Genomic DNA, 16,662 nt, shown 5'->3' with positions numbered 1-16,662 from the left:
CAAACAGCTGATAGCTTGACCCTATTGGGCAAATGAACATTGTGAATTTACTTGGGGGCTTTGGCAGGAGAGGACAGGCAGTAACGCACCTTTGACAGGCTCCACTCTGACAAGGTGCCAGTTCGGGAAGGCTTCACGTGGACAGTGAGGAAGGGGTGGCCTCCAGAGGCGGGGTCAACCCAACCAAGCTTAGTAATCAACATGGCACCAGACACCGCAGCCTCACGGTTCCCACGCTTGGAGTAGAAAATTCCGGATCATGTCAATGTGTGGGTCTTTCTTGGACTTGAATTTTCTGTGCTCTCTTTACAATAATGGATAATAAGACTGTCTTTATTGGGGGTTGATCTCTTATAAAAGGAGGGCCTAAAGTAGATGGTTTCTAGGTGTAGAATTTAGGGAACCCTTTCTGAAGGAAGGGGGAAAGCTACAAAGATGATGCTTTCTGGAATGCTTTGGGAACAGTCAGGAGAGTTTACTGCTCTCCCTCCCCTCTTCTGGGCCAAGCTGCAGGAACTGCTACTGGGCTGGTTTTCTGGCTTCCACTGGCCTCCCCATCTAAAGTAGAGGCTCATCAGGCATGACGTTGGAAAATGGGGAGTGGGGTGTGAAATTTGGAGTATATCTGACTGGCAACTCAAAGTCTAGAAACAGGGATATGAGGAATGTAGGACTAGAGGAGAACACAGTTTAGCACCAGACATTGTAACATGTACAAAATGAGCCAGGCAAACCATCAGTCAAACCTCAAGGGACTCACAGGTTGGGGGGAGGTGTGTGTAATAGAAAGGTCCACTGTTAACCTGCCGGAAGGCAGATTGTTACAAACGCCGTAGAGAGACACAAAGGATACTGCACGCATAGAGAGAGGCAAGGATTCATGCAGGAAGCAACACGTGATCTTTGAAGGCTAGGAAGACTTCTAAGGGTGTCTGTGTGTGCCTGTGTGCCCGCCCGCACCTGTGTGTGCAGAGGGCTCACAATCCATTCTAGGCAGGGAGAGCAGTGTGAGCAAAGAGAAGGAAGCAGAAGAGTCTGAGGCGTGCTCAGAGCACGGGACATGTGTGTTCAGAAACATGTGAAGTGGAAAACAGGACACAGTGCATTTAAAACTTCAAAAAGACCCTTCTGGTTACTGTTGATAAATAACCAGAAATGTCTTAAGAGAAATACATTATTAAGCAGAGATAATAGCGCTATAGGGCATCCCAGATGATAGTCAATAAATTCTGATACCAAGTTAGAGAAAGACTTTTCTTGGGTTTTCTGTTTAAACAAATATAACCTCAGAAATTCCACTTTGGGACCATTTCCATAGTAATACTCCATTTTTAAAAATCACGTATGTTTTTTCTTGTCTGGCTTTAACCCATTCAAGTGTCATTTCTTCACTGAGCAACAGGACACGTGTAGAATCATTTCTGTTATAGTAGGGTCAGGCTAGAAAGATGCTCAGAGAAAGTTTCTTTTGTAAACTTGAGTATGGGGACCATGTTTGAATGTCTGACTCCCCATGGGGCCTGGCACACTATCTTGCATACAGCAGATATTCAAAGATTTATAGATGGAATGAGGTAGGCAGAAGGTTAGATTGATTAGATACTAAAATGACATGACTACCAGAATGGCCATCACTGCTGCCACCTATCTCTCACTGAACTTCACTTTTTATTCTCATTTTTTTTCTCCCTCTGTTCTTCCTGTGCATCCTGCAGTGACCCGTTTGATTCTGTCACTCTCTGGGGACCAGCAGTATATATACCATCATTCACCAACACGATTGCATCCTCACCCAAAACCAGAGGACCACACATGGTACATCGGCTCTGAGTCTTCTCTTGGCTTCCATTACAGCATAAGTGCTCAACCCTGGCTGCACGTTACTCTCACCTGGAAATGTTTAAAACTCTCAATGCCCAGGCCAAACTCAGGCTGATCATATCAAAATCAGGGCTGGGACCGGAATCACTATTTTTCAAAGCTCCCCAGGTAATTCCAATGGGCAGTCAAGGTTGAAACAATTGCATTAGAGTAGTCAGGGACTCCCAAACTTGAGCAGGTATCAGTCACCTGGAGGGCTCCTTAAAACTCAGATGGTTGGGCTCCAGCCCTGGGGATTCTGATACAATAGATCTAGAGTGGGGTCCAAAATACATATTTCTAACAAGTTCTCAGGTGATGCTGACGTGGCTGGGCTGAGAGCACACTTTGAGGAACCCCTACGTTTGAGGAGCTATATATGCAGTAGAAGTGGAATATCCTAGTACGTCTCCTCTGCTTGTGAGATTTATGGCTAGCTGGATTCAGTGTGGAGGCACAGAGGCAAATGTGCCTTATCCGAAACCACAGCACTTGAGATGGGATGGAGTAAAACAAAAGATAAACACTGCTTTTGTTTTTCTCTATGTTTTATCCATGAGAGAGAGGTTTGGAGGGGCCAGTAAAGAAAAATGAGGAACAAAGGATAGCTAAAAACCCTCGATCTCAAAGTAGAGAAGCAATTTCCACCTGCTCATTAGTGGTTCAAGGATGGAAATTCACAGCTTACATCAAAGAAGGTGCCTGCATGCTCCAGGATCAGCTGGTTGGAATCAGGCTTGTTTTTACAGTAGGTGACGTACATCTGAAATTTGTCTGCCTAAAAAAACAAAAACAATAATAGGTCAGTATCCATTAGTTGCTCCCTTCTGTTGACTGTACCAGCAAGGGCTGTGCAGTTAAACCCTCAGATATTGCGTGATACAGGATTATCTGTGGCAAATTTCCTGGGCTCATCAGGCCTGTGCTACCCTAACAAACTTTGAGATGCTTTTTTCCTATCAGCAGGGGGAGAAAGCTCACTGAAAGTGAGCTCATTTTAATACTAGTCAGTGCTAGATAGAATTAAAAAAACAATTCACATATCCTCATGTATCCTGAAGCTGGACAGAATTTATTGAGAGATTATCCCCCTTTTTGGATTACCTACAATTGTGCTTCCCATCTTGAAAAATGACAGCATTTGCTCTGAAAACAAAAGTCAAAGAATGAAAACGAAGTGTGATCTCAGAGGGATATCTGCTAGAACTCCAAATGTCTCCACTGGGGGCAGTTTGTAGGGCATGTTAAACACCTATGCTACCATCCCCCACTTCCCAGAAGCAATGATGGGGGAAAGGAAAGCAGGGTGACCCTTTGGGGCAGGGTCTGAACAATGAGTCCTAACCAGATTGCTACTTCAAGTCAAGAATTTTATGGCTTGGTGAAAATTCATTTCTTATGTCTTTGGGATCCTCTGGGTCAGTGTTTCACAGCCTTTCCACTGGAAAGGGTGTGTGTACTTTGGCCACCAAGCACCTTTCCCATTTGTGAAATGCTCCCCATCCTCGTGCCTATACAACATTGGGGATGTCCTCTTCTAAGAAAGCAGCCTAGCTATGTTTTAATTATAGCAGGTTTCATTTATGCCACCACTTTCCCAAGTTCTTTATATATATTAACTCATTTGATCCTTATGAGAACCCTATGTGGTGAGTTCTATTATTATCATCCCCATTTTACAAATGTGAAAATGGTGGCATAAGGTTGGTTAAGTAACTTTAAATTCCCATAGTTACAAAGTGGTGGAGCCCAGGCCAGCTGCCTTCAGGCTTCTAGGTAATAACTGTTGCTGTTCAATACATTGCAAACAACTCTTTCTACACTTTACTACTGCACTACACTCATAAATTAAGATTATAAGACTTAAGAAAGTCACTTCGGGATAATTCTTGGCAAAATGTGCATATTTTACACAATCATTAAAGGTTTTCTGAAACCAATTTTAGGGTTTATATACTACCTGGGAGGCATTCATCATCCCTAAGAGATGTTGATAAACCATACTTATGGTCGATGGTAAGGCAAATCCACAAAATGTATGAAACAAGATACCAAAAAAAACCCCCCAAAACCTTCACTTAATGGTCAATCTCAGTTTTTCTCTACATTGGCCATGCAAGGGATCATAAATTATTTATCAGCACTAATGTGAACTGTGCATGGGCCCACGTATATAGAGGTGAAAAATGTATTAGCACAAAATAAGATGGCAGTCTGAGACTTCCTTAAGAAATGAGAGTATGCCAGGAAGCAAATGTTATGGTTTCAGAAAACGGAAGTAACTCAGGTCTTGAGCTGTGGGATGAGCTGTGATATTAATTACATGTCAATGGGCTGGCCAACATCCTAGCTCCTCTAAAATGTTTCCATATATAGAATATAAAACATAACCATAGCCCTGCCTATTCCAGAGGGCTGTTATGAGCACAAACTCTCTGAAGAGTGAAAACATTTGGAAAAGTAGCCCATTTTGAGTGGAAGTTATAATTAGTTAACTGTTGAATATTAGAGCTCCTGGCCCTGGGGAAGGATTTCCATGTTTAGTTGCACTTATTGTACTAGGTGGACTTCCCTCAAGATGTTGGCACTCATACCATGAACCTGAACTCAGGATAATGTGGCACAGAGATGCTAACAGAGACTAATGTTTCTGTTTGTATAAGTAGAACCTAGTACATTCAGCCCATTTACTTGGCCCAAGAAAGAGAATGACTAGATATGCATCCTGTAGGTCAGAATTGGGATGGATACTCAAGGAGTCTGCTCTCTAGTAAGGAAGAAAATGTAAACAATGGTTTGGTGGATTTCTAAAGTTCTAATTCCTTAATCCTCATCCTGTTAAAAACAAAACAACTCGTGGATGGAGCTGGAGTAGTTCTTCTACCCAGGGTGGTGGTCTTGTTCCAATCTCCTGACATCTCAATTTTAGAAAGTTTTTAGAGAACTTAAGGTGGAGCTTGGACACACCATCTAAGGACCTTTCCCAAGGAGGGCTCTGCTCCTCAGGGAGAGACTGCTTCTCTCAGATCTACTCATGGCCCCTCTCTAGAGCCCCTGGTCCTGTGTTAGAAGTTCAGTGACACCAATCAGCTCAGGCACTGAACAGTGATGTCATCTGGTAGCATCTGCATTCCTGGAAAGCATGTGACAGTGGGAGGAGAAGAAGCTCAGGTCGGTTACCCAGGTAACAAAGCAGTGTCCCACATCCTCAGGTAGCTGCTCATACTTCTCCAGCTCTTTGAGGAAGATGCTGCAAGGGGAGAGAAAGGCCAAATCAGACATCTCTGTACTGCTGACTCCCTCTCCGCCAGAGGCTTATACTGAGGTCAACCCAACCTCGTAAACTCTCCACTATTTACACATGGCTTCTCCACTCTCTAAGCAACACGTGGTAACAAGCGACTTTTAATATGTTGGAACTAATTCATTAAAATTTGTATTAATTGATTAATTAGTGCTACTTAATATTGTTTCCCTTAAGGGTTTACACTTCTCAGGCTGAAAATAATGAAATATTATACTTGTGTTGGGCACTTCATTTTAACAGTAACTATGGCTATTTTTTTACACAAGTAATCTGAGCATGTTGTAACATTTAAAAATATACAGATACAGGTATCAAAAGAACAAAATAAATATCATCTACGATCCCAGAGATAGGTGGTAAAATTCTGAATCCTACACTGACTTCTTTCCAATTTTTCACCTTCTTCTTCCATCAGTACCCAGTTTGTGCTAGAAAACTGAGTTAACATTTCTTAATGCTGACATTGTTAGGAAAGAAAATTTAATGGGGAAAAAGTCGTAATACATTTCAAAGCTGAATTGAACTACTACTGAATTATCTGCCATTGTGGATATCTGAGCCATGGCTCCCTTCTATCTTAATAAATAATAAAGAGTTGACTATACCAACTTCGAATTAATATATTAAATAATTGGTTTGAGCTCAGAGAATATAAGCTCAAATAAGCCAGAATCATTGGAATGGAATTTGCTTTTTAAAAATCACACAAAGTTTTTCAAATAAAAATAATATGAGGCTATGGGGAAACATTCTGATGGAGATGGAAGATGGTATAAACTTTGCACAGGTCAATTTGATAACATCTATCAAAATAAAAAATATACTTATCTTTGCCTCTGCAATTTTAATTTTGGAAAACGTCCTATAGTTGTAGTCACATGTGTGTAACATGAAGTATGTACATGCATATTCACTGTGGCACTGTTCATAACAGCAAAAGATGGTCTATAGATGACAAAGTAAACTATAGTACATCCACAGAACCATATACTATATAGCTATAAAAAATGGCAAAGCTTTTTAGGTTTTCAAATGGAAGATCACCAGGGCAGGCTGTTAAGTAAAAAAAGCAAGGTGTGGAAGAATGTATCTAATATTCTGCCTTTTGTCTAAGTAAGTAATATATACTCTTATTTCCAACCCAAGAAACTAATGGTCAGAGTGTACAATTTCAGTTATGCAATATAAGTTCTGGAGATCTACTATATAGCGTAATACTTATAGCTAACAATAATGTATTGTATACTTAAAAGTTGTAAAGAGGGTAGATCTTATGTTAAGTGTTCTTATATAATAATAATAGGGGAGAAAACTTTGGGAGGTGATAAATATGTCTATGGCCTTGATGGTGGTGATGGTTTCATGGGTGTAGAGTTATCCCCAAACGCATCAGGTTGTGATATTAAATACGTACAGCTTTTTACATCAACCGTACTTCAATAAAGTGGTTAAAAAGAAAGTCATTACCTAAAACGAAAAGACAACCTATTGAATGGGAGAAAATACTTGCAAATGATATAACTAACACAGATTAATATCCAACATATATAAATAGCTCATACAACTCAACATCAAAAAAACAAACAATATGATTTAAAAATGGGCAGTAGACCTGAATGGATGCTTTTCCCAAGAAGACATACAGACGGCCAACAGGCACATGAAAAGATGCCCAACATTATTAATCATCAGAGAAATGCAAATTAAAACCACAGTGAAGTATCACCTCAAACCAGTCAGAATGGCTATCACCAAAAAGAACACAAATAACAAATGCTGGAGAGAGTGGGGAGAAAAGGGAACCCTCCTACACTGTTGGTGGGAATGTAAATTGGTGCAGCCACTGTGGAAAACAGCATGGAGCGTTCTCCAAAAACTAAAAATAGAGCTACCATATGACCCAGCAATTCTACTCCTGAGTATATATCTGAAAAAAATGAAAACTCTAATTTGAAAAGATACATGCACCCCAATGTTCATAGCAGCATTATGTACAATTGCCAAGATATGGAAGCAACCTAAGTGTCCAAGAGATGAATGGATAAAGAAGATGTGGTATATATACAATGGAATATTACTCAGCCATAAAAGGAATGAAATTTTGCCATTTGCAACAACATGGATTGACTAGGAGGGTATTATGCTAAGTGAAGTAAGTCAGACAGAGAAAGACAAATACTGTATGATATCACTTATATGTGGAGTCTAAAAAACACCACAAACTAGTGAATATAACAAAAAAGAAACAGACTCACAGATATAGAGAACAAGCTAGTGGTTACCAGTGGGCAAAGGAAAGTGGGGAGCGGCAAGATAGGGAAAGGGGATTAAGAGGTACAAACTACTATATATAAAAAAAAATAAGTTACAAGGATATACTGTACAACATGGGGAATACAGCCAATATTTTATAATAACTATAAATGGAGTATAACCTTTAAAGATTGTGAATCACTATGTTGTACACCTGAAAGTTATATAATATTATACATCAACCATACCTCAATAAAAAAAAAAAGAACAGCAAACAGACTTTCACATATGTGAAATGACATATAAAGAAGAGCATTCACCACAGTACTGTCTGAAATAAAAGTCGGTTGGAAACAACACAAATATATTTAAAAAAAGTCATTACCATAGGAAACCAGGTGAAGGAACAGAGTGAATGAAGATACTGGTGGGTGGGTCTTCTCGATCTATACTTTTCTATTTAATTTTGATTTTAAAAATTAATTCAAAAATTAAATTAAAAGATATAAAGTAGGTCTGAATGATTCCATTGCCTACCTCTACCATTGGAACAAATACATTTTATTGATTTGACTTACACTACTTGAGTCCTCTTGTCCAAGAATTCTGGCAGCATCTTACAATTATAATTACAATTGGTTATGGATTCTATATATATGTTATTTGTGTTCTCCCTTCAATGACATAGAAAGATGTTGGTTTTGGTTTAAAGAAATATATATGTGCAATTAAAAAATGCTTGGCAAGTCATATTTGGAGGGCCAAAATGCTAATGATTGATAGGATCATAGATGATATTTTTTGTCCACCTGCCATTTAAATTTTCTACAACAAATGGGTATTACTTCAGTAATAAGAAAAAGTCACTTAAAAATTTTTGAAGACTCCTAGCAATACCCATTTGATGATAATCATCTTTCTCCCGAATTTTGGAGTATCCTGATCTGAATCATGGAACAGCAGTGATTATAATGCAATTTGGGCTTACAAAATGCAAATATGCAGTGCTCAAAAATCAATAAGTATCATACTTATTGCTATTTTTAGAAGAACTGCAGGTGACACACATGTATTTAATATGACTTCTAAATTAGAAATAGGAAAAAATTATATAATGCTGTAAGTGAGGATCAAATTTTTTTCAAGGCCAAAAAGAAAACATCTTTTTTTGTAGTAAAGAGAAGCAATCTGGCTCATTACCATATATATATAACATAATATGTTAAAATATTAATCTATTTTTAATATAATTTTTATTTCTGGAACTAAATTCTAAAAGACATTTATTATGTGGCTCTTTTCCATGAGAACACTAAATAATAAAATGTACAAAATCTTCAGAGGTAGTTTTTTCAGGTGTTGAGATATTCTTTACACGGTCATTTCTCATATGGGCTGAACAGGGCCGGGGTGGGGGGGTGGGGAGGGCGCTGGAACGGCTTGACGAGTGGGGGAAGAAACTCTGATGAGCTATTCTAGGACAAGGACTGGTGAAAGGAAATGAACTGCTTTAAAGAAAGCAGGACTAGGAGGAAAGAGTACCTGGAAGAAGAGAGAAAGAGGCGAATTTGGAGCCCCAAGCACCTACAATAAATGCTCTTGGCTGTAGGAAACCTCCACTTCCCTACTCTCAGGATCTCACTCCAACCCCCTCCCTCTGACCCCCATAGTATATAGGCCCTTCTCCTTTAAAGGCAATCAAATAAATGATACAACATCCTGGATCATGACATTCCACATAAGATATAAAATTGTATTCTTGCTTTAGAAGTTGCAAGGACTCTGTGACAACTCAGGGAGAGTGTCCCTCCTTCCTTGACTTATGACCCAAGGTCAGTGGCCTGGTCACTTAAGGTTAATTTTAAGTGCACAGTGGTAATTATACCCACAGAGTTGATAATTGATCTAGATGCTGAAGATGGTGGTGGAATTTTATTTAAAATCCTGGTAATTTAAATAGAGCAATACCCTGACTTTTGGTGACAGCAGGTATCAAAAACCTATGGGAGGATGCTTTGCTTGAAAATTCTCAAGAAGTGAAAGCACTTTAAAATGAGTTAAGTACATAGATTATCATCACTACAATTAATGCCTTTTCGGAAAATGCAGGTTTTAACAGCAGCTGCCACTGCTAGCTCACCTTTCTACTGACCCGAGGCCTCACTTTCCTTCCCTCCCACAGCAAAGCTCAAGTCAAAGAGCCAGAGTTCACACCTACTCACAGTTGTGAGGAGGTCTTCCAAAGTTTCACTTTTCTCAACTTTAAATGACCTCGTGGGGATGTTGTGAGGATTTAATAAATCCATGTAGCTAAAGAACCCAAACCACTGCCTAGCATATAGCAGGCACTAAATAAACATTAGTTCTTCCGGATCAGTGCTTCCCAATCTTAATAAGCTCCACTCCTGTAGACTTATCCCAAGAGAGCTCTCCCCACCATACCCCTGTTGGAAAATCTATAGTAGATTACTTTTCTCCTAAACCATATCCTGGGAAAATCTTGATTGGGTATTATGCAAAGATTGGATTTCAAGGTCACAGATCATGTAAGTTTGGGAAATGCTGGGCTAAACTAGTTTGTTTATGGCAGGACTTCCAAAATCCTATAATATGATGAGGCACATTATAAATCTCTGAAGTATCTGATAGAGTGTGCAGTGCTTCCCAAACTTCTTTGCGGGTGGAACATTTCTGGGGGGACTTTGTCTAAAGGAACACTCTTGGAAAACCTTAGTTAGTGGTCATCACACCTGGCTGTGCACTGCCCTCTGGGTTAGGATCTGAGCATCTGTACTGTTTAGCAAAGCTTCCTGGGTAATTCGAATGCATCCAGTCCATAGGTCAGCTTTTGAAGGCAACTGCCCTATTCCAGTGTGCTTCCAGTTGGCAGATCCTACGTTAACTCTATAAGATTTAATTTTTAAATAAAAAAGCTAAGAATTTTAAAAGCTATTTATTTTGTGCTGGGCATATCAATTCATAACTTTGAGTAAGATATGCACTACCATCTCAATGTAATTGTTGAAAGTAAGTAGCAGTATTAAACTCTATTTTGCTTTTTAATTTGAAGCTTATGAAGATGACAGGTTATGTACGTCTGATCAGTATCATTCCACCTACTTCAAATAGATGTGATGAGTTTAAATTAAAGCACAAGAAGTCACAACACTCTTCACAAATGATGGGATATTCCTCCTCAGCTGTTCTATAGAAACATCTTGGTCCTCACCATTTCAATAATTATATGTAATAAATCATGGGAGAACGAGCAAAGCAAGGAGTTTAAGAGTTTGTGTGAATGTCTGGGGTTCTTTCAGAAATGAATAAAACTTTTAAAGAAATGTCAAGATTCAAATACTGTATGATATCACTTATATGTGGAATTTTAAAAATACAACAAACTAGTTAATATAACAAAAAAGAAGCAGACTCACAGGTAAAGAGAATGAACTAGTGGCTACCAGTGGGGAGGGGGGAGGGGCAATATAGGGTAGGGGATTAAGAGATACAAACTATTAGGTATAAAATAAGCTACAAGAATGTATTGTAGGGCTTCCCTGGTGGCGCAGTGGTTGAGAATCTGCCTGCCAATGCAGGAAACACGGGTTCGAGCCCTGGTCTGGGAAGATCCCACATGCCGCAGAGCAACTAGGCCCGTGAGCCACAACCACTGAGCCTGTGTGTCTGGAGCCTGAGCTCCCAACAAGAGGCCGCGATAGTGAGAGGCCCGCACACCGCGATGAAGAGCGGCCCCCACTTGCCGCAACTAGAGAAAGCCCTCGCACAGAAACGAAGACCCAACACAGCCAAAAATAAATTAATTAATTAATTAATTTTAAAAAAAAGAATGTATTGTACAACATGGGGGATATAGCCAATATTTTATAATAACTATAACCTTTAAAATTGTGAATCACTATATTGTACACCTGTAACTTATATAATAGCATACAGCAACTACACTTCAATAAAAAAATGTCAAGATCTAAGCAATGTCACTACTCTATTAAAGTATTATGATACAATATATTATGCAGTTACTTTATGAGGAAAATGCTTCCCTCTGGCTTTGGACAGGATCCTGGGAAATGAAACCTCTAGCATTTATTGATAGAAAAGCTTTGTGAGCTTTGTCATTAAGTACTATGGAAACAGCACCATTCCAAAGGCACCCTGAGTCATTCTGATTTTGTTATTCTCGCCAAAGGTAAATTTGGCCTATATTCTTACTGCTTCTGGAGAAGTATGTCCTTCACAGAGGACCTCTACGTCAAGGGTGCAGCTTGCATTTAAAGGGGAGCATATGCGATGACCTTGTGTATGCGTGCTCTCATGCATGTGCATGCACACTTGTTGGTGAGAAGGGGAATGAAGGGGGCGGGGCGGTGCTGTGGTAACGGGGCAGGGGGGAGAAGAACAATGAGGAGGAGACAAACAAATAAAGCTGGAGGCAGCCGGGGAGAAAGGCATCAGGCTCATCTCTGCAGGCAGTCCAGGACACTGCCCCGTATCAATGCTTTCATACAAGTGGAGCTAGAGACCGTTTCTAAGGGATCCATTAGTGACCAGACAGATTCAGAGCCCATCTTGGAAGAGGCTCTGGACTGCAGGCCAGGACAGCTGGTTAGCATACAGAGCAGCTGTTAAACTAGTGGAGAGTTGTGCGCACTCCAGGGAAGGTACCAGATTGTTCACAAAAGTGTTTAATCAGCACAGTTTGATCACCTGGGCTGAGCCATGACAATGAGCGGGCTCTGTCCCTTTATTTCACAGCAGAAACTTCAGCTTAGGTTAGAGGTGAAGGGGCAAAGTGTGCAGGGCTGGACTCTTCCTCAGCATATGCCCCACCCTCACCTCCAACCTCAAGCAGCAGTTTACCTCGCTGCACTGCTACCTGTTGAATATGTTTTGCTAATATTTCCTAAGTTTGTTTAACTTGTGTGATCAGATGAATCAAAAGTATTGCATAAATATAAGTTTAATGTTAAAGTAAAATATAAACAATCTCACATTTAATGTTATTCATAGCCATTGATAGCTTGTGTAGCAACTAGGCACGGACGCTAAGCAGTTAGTGTGTACAAGTGAAATGAACATGACTTGAACACCCCCAAACGAATGTTTAGACTTTGTCTTGCTTTGGGTACTCCCCAATATCTATAACCAGCACCAATGTCGACGGCTTACTGAAAAAACAAACAATAGCAACAAAATCACAGCTAAATTTTTTTAGGGTCCTTCTGATGGGTAAGGCCTCAGTTATCCCTTAGAGTATGGGTTTAGGGCCCAAGAAAAAAATCACAAGTCTTCCCCTTCCTCTTTGCTTGGCATTTGAATATTAAGAAAATGACAGTGTGACTTAATAGGAAGTTATGAAGACTTGGATTCTTTGGCTGTGTTCCTAATTGGTTTGTGCAGGTCATGAACTTTTTTAAGCTCCAGTTTCTATAAAACAAGGGAGTAGAATAGAACGAGATTTTCTTGGAGTGTGAAAAAAGCATAGAAAGCACAGAATACACGTATTTTGAAGCAAGGGGTGTGTGTGTGGGAAGGAGTAGGAGAGGCAATGGAGGAGAAGGCACCTGCAGCCTGGCCGTGTGGCCTCCAGAAGGGGCTGCGACCTGCACATCCCTTTTCTCACCACTTGGTGGAGCCCGCTCCCCACCTTGTAGCTACAGATCTACCCTCTGTGTTCCAAGGGGTTGTAAAATCAATTTAGTGGGTGGAAACCAGCATTAAAAAGGAAGGAGAATGGAACCTAATCCAAAATATCAGAGTGCATCACACATAGTGAGGGTGTTATTTTGGAGGACTTAATTTTCCTCTTATATATAACATATAAGCATATGCATATCAGGACATGATATATTATTTTTCTTTGGTTCATGATCAAAAATATTTGAAAAGCACTTTGCTGATGCTGCTAGGTCTTTATCCATCTCTCTCCCTCCTTCTCACCCTCGACCTTCCCCCTTTCTCCCTCTCTACTGATCTACCATCTCCCTCTAGTAGTGCCCCCCTTTCCCCTCTTCCTTCCTCTCTCCTTCTCCCCATCTCTTCTTTCCCCTTGTTATCCACTGTTCTCATTTCTCCTCTATCCAGGTATTTTACCCCACTTTCCCACTCACTCTCTCTCCTGCCTTCCTTCGTGCTCTCCTACACCACCATTTCTGACTCATGCCATCTCCACGCACCACCTCTCCCCTCCTGAGCCTCAATCTCACAGACACAGACGTGACAAGACACAGTCTAAGTGGGAGTGTGACGGCCAGACCTCCCCCATCCTTGACCCAGGATTCAGACTCACTCCCAAACGCCTCCCATTGCCTCTCGGCCTCCCTCCTAGACTTCACCACTCTCCTCCCTGAAAGGGTCTGTGTTCAAACTCTCCTCCATCATCAATGGAGCCGTGCCTGGCTGTACAAATCCCACTGGTTATTTAAATTCCATCTGAAATGCCCCTCTTCTGGGAAGCCTTCCTGTTACTCCAACAGAGACTATTTTCTTTGCTCCTTTGATCTGCACTTGTGCTCACCTCCACCCTTATCACCTGTACCTCACTGATTCCCAGAACTCAGAGGGCAGAGCCTTGCTTAGATTCCTCACTGGGTACCAACTCCATCTCCAAACCAGTGTGGGGCTGACCCCAGGGTGGAACTCCTGGGAGGTCATGGAAGTGTGGGCCTGGTTCGGTGGTTCACCGGCATCTCCCGTCATTCCCCCCCACCTTGCCTTCTCCTGCCCTGCTACACACCACCCTCTGCTCCCGACTGACCCTGGCTACCTGGTGCCCTGGAAGGCTGCCCTGGGCCTGGCCAGTGTCCCAGCTCAGTCCCACTTAGCCCTGGCCCTGGCCCTCAGCCTCGGGCCGGGGAATACTAGGCTGGTAGGGCAGTGGGTGGTGGCCAAGTCCAAATCTAATAGCTTCTGGCCGGACCTGGAGGAGGGAGTTTGCAGAAGGGTTATCCAGCCCTGGTTGTTGGTCCTCTACTTGTCTTTCCAACCCTTGCTGAACACTGACTTATTTCAGGTCATTATTGTAAGGGTGTGTGACCTGGATGACACACCTATGGAAGAAATGGGTTGAAGTGTTCCTCAAATTTGAGGATGCACATGGAAGCTGGTGAGATATGAATCAAACACACCAGATTTGGCAGTGCCAGCTGGTGGTCTATGGAGTAGGGAAGGGGGGAGAGAGCACTGACGTGGGAAACCCACCCCTGGAATCTACACCTAATCTTTCAAGGGGGAGATATCACATATTGGGAAAGTCACTGGCCCCTCTCTAGGTCTCAGTGTCCTTATCTGTAAATGGAGATGGTTGTACTTGATGGTCAGGAAGACCTTCTGATCCCTGACAGCAGAGATTTTATAAAAATGTTATTGCCCAGACTCACATACGGCCATACCCCCAAAAACTGAAAAGGAAAAAGTAAAGTTCAGATTTAACCAAAGGTGATGAGCATTTTAAACAAACAGCTGTCCTTATCAAAGCTGAAAATCTAATACAAGGCAAACTGAAAATAAATGATTTTCCCACATCATGAGCTGTAGGCCAAAGTGGGGAGACAGCATTAGCAAAATCACTACCGTTTGGGGGATCTATTTATGGCACGTACTACCTTATCTGAGCGCTCCTGGAATGCTTAGCAAAATGCAATAGAAATGGATCTAGTTTTTGAGTAGATAAGTTTCATGATCTTTACATTTAGCTCTATAATAAAGAGATATAGTATGAAAATAGGGAGAGTGGAGGGTAAAACCTAAGTACCATTCCACTTAAACCTCCAATTTGTGTTAAAATCACTACTTGTAGGTATTAAGTTCTACATAGTGAATTGTTCTTCTTTATAGAAATTTTGGTACTTGGGTATTTCTCCATTCAACACCTATAGAGACAAAGGTCCTAGAGAAAGATCACATACATACAACTACTCTTGATTGTCATTTTACAAAGCGACACCATTTAAAAGGATCAATACTAACTAGCTGAGATATTTAACATATTCACCCTTGGTGTAGGTACTAATTTCCTAGTGACTCAGCTAATTTGGTTGTGCAGGCAGTGTCAATCTCAATCCCTCTGCCTCTCAATCTCTCTGTCTCCCAATCTTCCTCCCTCCCTTCCTCTTTCCTTCACTCTCTCTCTGGAGTACAGGCAGATAACCTGAGCTATGCACTAGAAATCAGAAGAGGCTGCTTCTCTGTTAGCACTTAATTATAAATTTGAAAAGATGCCAGCAACTGGTGTTAAAAAGAACCTTTTGATATTTTCAGGTTAAAAAGTGACCATTTCAGAAAAGTATTCCTGAAGAGCAAACAAGTGTTTGGACCACTGTCTGGTCTTCCCATTAAGAAGTACCCAGGAAACTCCTTCATTTAGACATGAAAATGTTTTGCTTGTCTAGAAGGTTCTGATAGTGATGGGGAAAAATAATGGTTTTCCGTGTCTTGAGGTTTTCATAAACAAAAGACTGAATTATGACTTAATGGCATTAGCCATAAGTCTGCAAACTGTAATTCTATTTTAAACCCATCCATCCATTCATCCATCCAACAAATATTTACTTAAAGTTTACTGTGTGCCAGGCATTGGGGTTATGCAGTGAAAGACATGGTCTCTTACGGAGTTCACAGTTTCTGCATTTTCAAAGTTGGCTTAATTGCCATTTTATCTCTTACTTATTAGAGATTTTAGAGGTGTTACGCTTTCTACATTAATCAAACTTTGTATGGCACAAGTAGACAGCATAAATTATGAACAGAGTAAAGCCTTAGTTCTCCAGATCCTATAGGGAATTAATATACAGCTTGATTTTCTTGCATGTTCTCTTAAATTGTGGATTATTTAAAACATATTTTTTGGTGGATACCTTTCTAAACACATTACAAGTTCCTTGCTTTCTCATGCAGAACATACCAATGATTCAGGATTATTACTAATATATTAGTATACTATATTGTAATATATGGCTGTGTTGGGCTCTATATTGGGACATAGGATCATGTGCACCAATATAGAATAGCCCTTGACCACTATGATTTTTTTGGGTTCTTTGGCCTTTTTTTGGGGGGGGGGGCAGTTTTTCTTTCTTTCCTGTCAGGTACTGGTGTCAAGCTACTTGCTCAAGTTCTTAATTCTTATTTGCTGCTTCTAAATTGCTATGGGCTTGGAAACAATCTAACCAAGAAGTAAAGAGGCTTTTAGGGAGGATAGAAAGGAGTTCCCACAGAAAGATAAA

The 16,662-nt window shown here is 40.7% G+C and overlaps 1 protein-coding gene across 12 annotated transcripts in view; it reads right to left on the bottom strand.

Moving 5' to 3' along the window:
* LOC309628841 (kalirin) overlaps positions 1–16,662 on the bottom strand; it is a gene marked incomplete at its 3' end in the record, with an annotated part of 315,688 nt that overhangs the window by 228,117 nt on the left and 70,909 nt on the right. For all 12 annotated transcript variants that reach the window (XM_082392269.1, XM_082392257.1, XM_082392258.1 and 9 more), the window contains exons 16-17: positions 5,041–5,110; positions 2,549–2,638 (exon numbers count right to left, since the gene is read on the bottom strand). In XM_082392269.1, coding sequence (XP_082248395.1) covers positions 2,549–2,638; positions 5,041–5,110 — 160 coding nt within the window. The remainder of the gene's footprint in view (positions 1–2,548; positions 2,639–5,040; positions 5,111–16,662) is intronic.

This window comes from Balaenoptera borealis (assembly GCF_965194805.1).
Source record: "Balaenoptera borealis genome assembly, chromosome: 5".
In the NCBI taxonomy this organism is placed as follows: Eukaryota; Metazoa; Chordata; class Mammalia; order Artiodactyla; family Balaenopteridae; genus Balaenoptera; species Balaenoptera borealis.
This window is presented reverse-complemented; position numbering and strand designations above follow the sequence as displayed.